Genomic DNA, 8,880 nt, shown 5'->3' on the forward strand with positions numbered 1-8,880 from the left:
CGGGCCCACTGTGTGAGTCCACCGTGAAGTTTGACTGGTGGGGGGTGGGGTGTGTGTGTGTGTGTGTGTGTGTGTGTGTGGGTGTGTTGAGGGGGGTTACATAGCAATGGCTCAATCTGAAGAGGTCGTTCCAAGTAAACCCACTACAAATAATAAACAAGTGATGGGGAAAACGTGGCTCGTCGGCATTCAGCTAAAAACACACGAGTCTGACGGTGTGTTACCGCACAGTAGGTCCATGCACTGATAATGGTGCATATCAAGGAGAAGGACATTCAAACGCACATCATAAACTGTGCTGGCTGTGTATTTAACTTACTCTTCCGTGCAAAATAGGACGTGTGTGTGGCCCCTGTTCTGGGTGCTGAGGCAAAGATAAATAACAGAAAGGCGATTCCCACGGAGACTCGTTGTTCGAATTTATAGGGATCTTTTCATAGTTTCCTTCAGACTTTTGATCTCTTAGAAATATTCCACAGGGGACATATGGTGTGAGTGTATGGAGACTTTTTACTACTCTTAACACTTAAAGGTTTTTTTTTTATTTTTATATACACTTTTTTTTAAATATCTACTGTTCCCACATGTTTTGACATTCGTATAACATCCCTGCGAATTTGAGCTATATATGATCCGTTTTTTTTGTTGTTGTTCTTCTCTGGTAGTGATTCTCTGGGTTAAATTATGAGTTGGGACTAATTTTGGTGCCTGACTTTGTTTTGTCCCCTGTGGGCAGCTCCGCGCTGTGAGCAGCGGGACAAGGGGATCAGGTGACAGGCAGAGCTTCTATGATTAGGGCAGCGGCGGAGGGGAAGGAGGCTGCCACCGCGGAAGGTCAAGGGGCTTTTTTACGCGCAGTCAGTTGGCGCCTTCTCGTTGCCGGTCGCGCGCCGCCAGCCGAGGTTAATTCGTTTGGAAGCTCGGGGTGTTTTTTTTTTTTGTTTTTTTTCTGAATCCGTGACTTCGGCTCGAACACCGGGGGAGGAATGGGATACGCGCAGAGTGAGCAGCGCGCGTAAAGACGCCTTGGAGTTCGCCATGGCTCCGGCGAGCGCCTCTTTCCTGAAAGCAGGGCTGGTGTTGTTGATGGCAGGTGAGTGTTTGTGGTTGTGACGTTTTACTACGCGGCTTAAGCTAAAATACTGTCGGGCTTTTGGACATTTCATGTAGATATTCTTCGGAAAGTTGGAGGTTCTATGCAGATGAAGTGAACAAAACATCATTTTTTGAGGGCTTACAGCTTAAACCATTTACAATACCATACATTTCAGACATGATTTGAGTTCACAGCAATCCCATTTCCGATGTTGTTTTGTTGTTGTTTTCTATTGTCGGTTTATTGTTCAGTCCTACTGTTCTCACTCCAGGATATTGCAAGGTTCAAACCGTTCCGTGCACAAAACGAACGATTTTGACCAGGCACTGCACCTTTAAACTTTACACGTTTTTACACTCTGAGGCAAGGTCAGGGTTGTAGAGAACAGTCAGATCCTTTACTGAAGCTGAAGTAGCAATGTCACACTGCAAAAAAATACTCTCACAATAAAAAGTTTTGCATAAGTAGAGAATGGCCATTGTGAGTATGGTACTATTATAGATTATATTGATGGGTCGCTGTTACCAATTCTTCAATTAGTAAGTAGCATTTGTTGTTACATATAGTGTCAGGTGGTTTAATTTATAAGAGTTAATCTTATTATATGAGCTAATCATATGTTTTGGATGTAAAATCTTAATATATAAGGTAACTAGTAATATAATATCTATATAGTATAAGTGAAATAAGTGAAAGTGCAGTATTTCACTACGAAAGTCTAAAGTAGCATTAAAATGGAGATGGTCAAGCAAAGTACAAGAACTGAGTGAATGTACTTTGCTACATTCCACCACTGAGCACGGTCATGATCAGGTTTGTGTGACATGCAGGGCAGAGCTGAGGTTCAACAGGTCAGTGGGGAGGCTCGAGTGCCGCCCCCAAGCCGAGCTCGTAACATGCACAGGAACATACCTGGGCAGTATTTCGAGGGCCCGATTGGGCTTGGTTTTACACATCCTAGTGTAATCCCCGACGTGTCTCTAAATTGAGGACAACATGACGATAGGCAGCATGAAAGGGGGTAGCAGTAAGACAGAAACCTCAAATGTCAGATTGCTTTCAACACTCTCCTTTCTCGATGGGCTTTTTGATGAGCTTCACTTTCACTCCCAGACAAACGGGAGAAAGGGAAAATTGCTCATGCTGAGCAGCACGGCGGCTGGCTAAACACGAGTGACATTTGAGCTAAATGGATCAGCTCATATTTATGAGCATCGGTTTTTTTTAAAACCATAAATAGTCAGTCCTAGAGTGTCGGACAGAATTCACGGCTCCTGTTAGATTGATGGATGTTTCCTATCCCCAAAACAGGATAAGAGACCTGAAGGCAGTAAGTCAATGGAGTGCGAAACCTCCAGCTAGAACAGCGCCGCGGCATCTGTTTTGGTTTGGTTTGCGTTGATTTTCCTGAAAAATGGAATGTGTATTCGTTGCTGGTTGGCAGCCAAGTTGTGAAGCAACTTTGTGCGCTTGAACGTCAGATTTCCCCATCAGCCGCTTCCAGTAAACAGACAGACAGGCGAAACATAACATCCCTTCAACTCTGTGGGTGATAAACAAGCTAATAGACGCCGCAAGTAGGGCCAAAACCATTCTTGACATTCTTCCCTCGGTAGCATCTCTTTTGAAAGCCCCATGTCAACACATTCAGTCTTCCTCTGAGTGTTTCAGAGCCTCCAAAACCCAGCTGAGACAGAGCAAACATTAGGGGCACACAGTTGGCCCTTATCAGGCCGGCACAGACCGGGCTTCGCCATGTTTCTCGATCGTAACAACAACCTGTTTGTTTCCACGCGGGCCTTTTCAGCCAGCTTAAGCTCCCTCTCCTACTGTACTGCTAAGTGGTGTTACATTCAGCTCCGAGTCCTGCGGGACGGCCGCGGTCTGCCTCCACATTAAGAGGCTGTTTACACACATCTCGGAAGTAAACAAATGGGATTGGGACTCCGACTGCAAATTGAAATCTTTCTTTAGCAAAAGTAACAGCATAATAGGGAAGAAATGGTCCAATAGGAATTACCATTGCCAGGATATGACCTTGTTTGTTGCGCAAACTTACTCCTAATTATCCACAATTAAGCAGAGCAGATAACCCCTGTAGCGCTTTGTAAAAATTTTTCTATCTTTATAATGATGTAAAGTGTTGCTTGTCACTCACCGGAATAGACTCATCACCCAGTTCCAGTCAACTCATATCACCCAAATCCATATTCATTGTCCTATTTTTTTTTTTTTTTAACTAAATTAGTGCATGTCTTTCCCTTCTCTCTTTTGCTCTCCAGCTCAAGTCCTTCCTTCAGTGTCTGGCTGCAACAGGGGTTTCTACGAGAGGTTGATCAATGATCTCTGCTTAGCTAAGTTCAAACTGGACATGGGAGGACTGGACCAAGGCCTGTGGTGCAGCTGGCCGGACGCGATGGAGTGAGTTCACCCACTGAGATGTGAAAAAAAAACAGGGACCAAAGCCATAAAATAAAAATGGGTTACAAACAGGATAAAACATTAATATATTAAGTGCTTTTCTCTCCACTTGTACAGTTAAGTCAGAGATGCTTGCGTCAAGGAATTGACCATGTATGGCAAAAGGTTAGAGCAAGATCTGGTGGAAAAGGCTCTATTCTCTGAGGGAGCTTTCAAAGAGGGAGGACTCTGCCGGAAGAACACAAAACCTATCACATACGGAGAAGGTTTTGAACTGAGGAAAACCGGGCTGCCATGAGTGCCGTGAGCTGTACACCCGCATGAACACGACTTGCGGCTATGGTCAGCCGGTGGCCGGGCAGCTGATAAATGAGCCGGCTGATGTCCATCAGCTGATGCAAGAGTGACTTCAGTGCTCGCTCTGAACCCACGTTGTGCTCCGTTCGATTCCCGACCGGAGCGTGGAACTACCGAACCAAATCTTGAACTTCGTTATGTTCTTCTTTTTTTTTTAGGCAATTTATCAGTCTCATTCACCCCTAAGTTCTAAGTGAATATCAGTATCTCTACAGGTGCACTGAGAGACTGAGGTTTTTGTTAGAGCTTTATTTGAAGCATGCAGATGACCGTGGTGTATCCATGCAGTGACACACTTCCAAACTCACTCATCCACCAACACCAGGGGAAAACATTTAACTTTGGCCCCAGTAAACCCAACCAATACATCAGTGTCGAATAGTCCTGACACTTGTTTTGCACTGCAGAGTCTCCTCATGAGCAACAGTATTGCTCTGAGTTTAGTTCACTCTTTGAAAAGACATCTTCATCCTGCCTTGGAAACTCCGGTCTGTGTTAACTCGCCGCATCGCTTAGTCTCGGGCCTTTTACTGCAGCTGTTGGACACTGTATCCTGTGTGTGTGTGTGTGTGTGTGTCAGACGGTGTCACGGAGCAGTGCTTTTACAAACACTGGTAGTCAGAGGATGAGTCAGACAGATGGGTGAAAGGAGCTGGGAGGCCCACGGGAGAAGCTACTGTCAAAACTGTGTGATTTCCCTCCTGGCTCACTGTCCTCTCGGGGTCCAGTATATAATTGGTGGTGGTTCTCCGTGTTTTTGTGTTTGTGTGTGTGTGTGTGTGTGTGTGTGTGTGCGTGCGCAGTTGTAACTCATCATTAAAAAAAGGAAAATTGTAAAAGCACATAGATGGTTTTGCAATTGCGTCCGAAAACTCCAAGCCACAATGTTTCGTGCCATCGTCAAGGTCCACCAGACGGCCGGGTGTCCGACACATAAATAAACCATGCAGAATAGAAAATTAGAAAAGCACAAACGAGGCTTGTGAGTGGGTACAGACCAGTGCAGTGGCACTAAGAATAAAAGCACGGTAGATTTGTTTCAAAACAGAGGCACTCTAGGTGTGACACGGTGGGCTTAAAGCCACACAAGGTAACTTTTGACAGAAGGATTACGACGGCCTTCGTGTTATGGATGAGAATCTGAATTCACAGGCAGTAAAATGCACCCAGTGTAAATTCAGTGCACTCGAGGGGTTTTGCTGCTACAGCATTACTTGGTCTGGTGTGACCAGTAGCCTATGGTAGCTGCTGTGAGCTTAACGAAACGTGCCGCTGTCCTGTAATTGCCGCTCGTGGCCACAGTGGCCGCCGTCCAGCAGATGTATGCAGTCTTGCTTGAATCTTTGTCTTTAGCTGTTGGCCCTGGCTGTCTTCATCTATCACAGCGTGACGTGTAAAGGATAACGACAACTCTTTGAAGAACCTCAGACGGAGATTTAGAGTTTATAATGACATCCAAACATGCAGGTCCCATTTTCGGCTTTGCTGCGCATTCGGAGCAGTTTTTGTATTTCAGTTCATTATAAGACAAAGTATCACAGTCTAGAGATGAGCGCAAGTCCTCCTCCCCCTCAGATTTTTAGATAAAGATGCCTCTTCTCTCAGAGACTTTGCTGCTCTGTACAATCAAGTGATTTCGCTGATCGTGCCCTTGTTTCTCCAAGAGAAAATAAACATTCCCTGTGGGTTGCCCTTAAAGATGACCGAGGAAAATCTTCGACAGAAGGTAGTTTAAAAATTGGGAAACCAGGCACTCTAATCCTTTTTTGTTATGTGTGTCCAAGTGATCTGTGATGATTAGAGTTAGTCTTCATTATGTGGCCGTTCTTTATGTGCATATACTGTCTGCTACAAAAACCCACAAAAAACATCTTGTCAGTCTCCATATCATGTGACTGATAGTTTTGAGTCACATTCTGCCACCGGGCTAGAATAATGCAAGTTAACCTCTTTTGAAGGATTTTTTTAAAATTAGTAACATGATTTTTGTCAAATTAAAAACTTGAGATTTTATTACCAAACTTTATCTATTTGTCTATTTATTTTGCTGATTAATAGATTCTTGTATTAGTCCCCAAAACTGTTCTCTGGGATTGTGTGAGTGTGCGTGTGTGTGTGTGTGTGTGTGTGTGTGTGTGTGTGTGTGTGTGTGTGTGTGTGTTTGAGTGCACGTGAGAGTTGCAGCGCATCGCTCAGTGCTTGGATGTCAATGTGTGTTTGCAGCTTTACTCCCACGCAGGCTGATTTGTTTGTTACTTTTAAAACTTAAGAAACAAATTATATCCTTAAGAAGAACATGATATCATCATTGAGTGATAAAAACACTCCAGTCTCTCCTGATTCATCTGGTCTAGAGACCGAAATACTCGTGAGAACCTCCTAACCCGTAACCTTGAACCTTTACCAAAACTGAATCCTAATCATACTCATAAACTGTGATTAACCCTTACCTCTAAACCTAATCCTAATCCTAGCTCTTACAGCTGCAACACCAGCTCCTGGTAATGATGGTTGGCTCTCAGAAGCATTAAAGGGCAATTGAAAACCCACCGGCATTTTGAAATGCAAGAACACAAACACACACACACACACACACACACACACACGTACACAAAACGCCATTACACACCTATCATGTAGTTTATGCTTTACCCAAAGTGACCTATAGTCTATGGTCAGTTAGGTCTTTGTGGCAGTTATATTGTGGTAATTCTATTCACCGATATATGTGTAAACTACCATGGAAACTTTATCTATATAATAATAATAATAAAAGTAATAAATTCATTTATCTGGCACCTTTCAAATCAACAAAGTGATTTACAGTAAAACAAGCGATAGAAAGTAAAATCCAAAACATCAAAGATGAAATAATTAAAACCAATTACAACAGATTGCATATTCTTAAATACATATGTATTTGAGTCATAACCAAACGAAATCGGGGCACCCACAACTCACTTTTTTGCAGCCTGTCTATATCATAAAGTTTTGTGAACGACTGTATTAGGGCAAGAAAAGCGACATCATGTTGCAGCATTGCATTCTGGACGACTGATGCAGTGAGGATGTGGCAGTGGAAGTACGGTTTTCTTCGTATCGTGTTGTTTGATCCGTTGTTAAAAATAATAGAGGGGAGTCACACACCCAACAATTAACTGCACACATCACAGAAATGCCATTTATGACGAGTGTTAAAGTGGCGTGGATTTTTCTTCCTGAAGAGACCTGGCTCCCTGACCACTTGCCCACTCGGCCCTCCAGCTATGCAGTCTGGCCATCTGGAAACAGAGTCTCTCCTGGTGTGGTGCAATGCTGGAGTGAGGGTGCTGCCATGTTGGTATGCATCTCCATTTCTCCTGCCCTCTACCACCTAGCAGTTATATTTAGCTGCGTTAAGCCCACTGGTAACTCTAGACGCTCCTTTGCCTTTTTTCCCCCCTACCAACAGGAATCCCCATACTCTGGGCCGACTCTGAGAGAACGTTTCAAAGACACTGTGGGAGACGATTTCGATCTAAAGGGTCTATTTCTAAAATTCTGTAAATCAAAATGAGGACAGAGGAAATAATTACCATAAGTTAATCTTGGAAATACAGCATGGGTAACAGCCCTCATGCTACTTGATGTTTGTCTTAGCAATTGAGAGTTTAGTACATTTGAGTGACGTTCCTGCTTTTTCTTCTCTTTTCACCTTTGACTTGGATCCAATTTTTCCCTCACAGACTGTTTTCTCTTTCGTCGCCCCCTGCAGGATATATGGGGGGCTAACGAACTGCACCTACCAAGAGGCCATGCGGATGGACTGCTTCTGGCCCAATCAGATAGTCGACCGCTTCTTCATGGACATTCATCGCACCTACTTCCACGACTGTGCCCTGGTCGGCCGGCTCCTCCACGACCCGCCGGTCAGCGTCCTCGCCCCGTTCATCACAGTGCCAGTTCTGGTCACCCTGCTCATGACCGCCCTCGTGGTGTGGAGGAGTAAACGCACAGAGGGGCTTTTATAGGGAGCCTTGGGTGCTGGATTTGGGCTCAAGGCTTGGAGATACAAACGGACTCTGGATTTCTCTGTTATGTGTGAACTCGTATACATTTATTCTCAATGTCTTGAAACTGTGTTATTCTTATGTTAATCTGTATATGAGTGTATGTAAGATGCGATTAAAAAATTGCATACCTCATGCAAAAACTTTTGACCGCAGCAGAGGTTGACCTTAAAACATTTACGCTTATTTGTGTAGTCCTTTTTAGCAATAACACCAATCACCGATATGAAATTGTCAAAGTTTGGCAGGGGAAAGTAAAAGTTCTTTGAGATTCAGGGGATTTGGAGGCCATGCATGTTAATTACCATCTGTTCTCGTGGCCCTAAACAATCTGTGAACACATAAATAACAGTGGGGAGGGCGACATTCAGGGAGAAAGCAATGACTTGGATAAATGATTGTTATAAATCTGGAGGGGAGGTGAAGACATAGGGGAAAGGAGTCCTTTATCATGCCAGAGTCAAATGACTTTTTACCGAAAAACAAGCACAATGCTGATTTTATTCTCATCACATCTGCAGTCTCTAAAACACTGGAGAGCTATATACAGTTTTGAGGAAACCAAATTGTGCCTGGATTACATCTTTATCAACATAACGACGATTTGTTTAGATTGAATGCAATTAGCAGTTGAATTATCTTCAAATACGGCAAATATATCTTTATAAATCGGTGATATAAGATGTTAAAGTTAGAGACTAATGGCTTGTTTTCAGTGCAGTTTACTTCACAATAGAGACACTTTAAGATTAAATTAATTTCTATTACCCTGGCCATGGAAGAGTGAGCTCATCTAAGAAATATAAGCTTTTAAGACTGTAGGTAAGGCTCAAAGTGGACTTCAACTGGACACTCACCCGTCACCGTGTGACAGGGCTCCATCTAGTGTTCACTCTGCATGCACACAGGTCGATATTCATAATTCAGTCGTTCATACTTATTTAAAAACACACATAA

The 8,880-nt window shown here is 43.5% G+C and overlaps 1 protein-coding gene across 1 annotated transcript; it reads left to right on the top strand.

Moving 5' to 3' along the window:
* Nucleotides 1-750: 750 nt before the first annotated feature.
* LOC120798273 (receptor activity-modifying protein 1-like) lies at nt 751-7,905 on the top strand. The gene is made up of 3 exons (XM_040142449.1): nt 751-1,093; nt 3,379-3,517; nt 7,629-7,905. Exons 1-3 carry the CDS (start codon nt 1,039-1,041, stop codon nt 7,882-7,884), a joined length of 450 nt encoding a protein of 149 aa, XP_039998383.1. The 5' UTR covers nt 751-1,038; the 3' UTR covers nt 7,885-7,905.
* The last annotated feature ends 975 nt before the right edge of the window (nt 7,906-8,880 follow it).

Source organism: Xiphias gladius, chromosome 13, assembly GCF_016859285.1.
Source record: "Xiphias gladius isolate SHS-SW01 ecotype Sanya breed wild chromosome 13, ASM1685928v1, whole genome shotgun sequence".
NCBI classification, from domain to species: Eukaryota; Metazoa; Chordata; class Actinopteri; order Istiophoriformes; family Xiphiidae; genus Xiphias; species Xiphias gladius.

Excerpts from the sequence above, each read along its gene's own strand:
- LOC120798273 (XM_040142449.1), top strand. The coding sequence starts at position 1,039 with ATGGCTCCGGCGAGCGCCTCTTTCCTGAAAGCAGGGCTGGTGTTGTTG. Across the intron at positions 1,094-3,378 it reads GCTGGTGTTGTTGATGGCAG|CTCAAGTCCTTCCTTCAGTG; the intron begins GTGAGTGTTTGT and ends TTTGCTCTCCAG. Across the intron at positions 3,518-7,628 it reads AGCTGGCCGGACGCGATGGA|GATATATGGGGGGCTAACGA; the intron begins GTGAGTTCACCC and ends CGCCCCCTGCAG.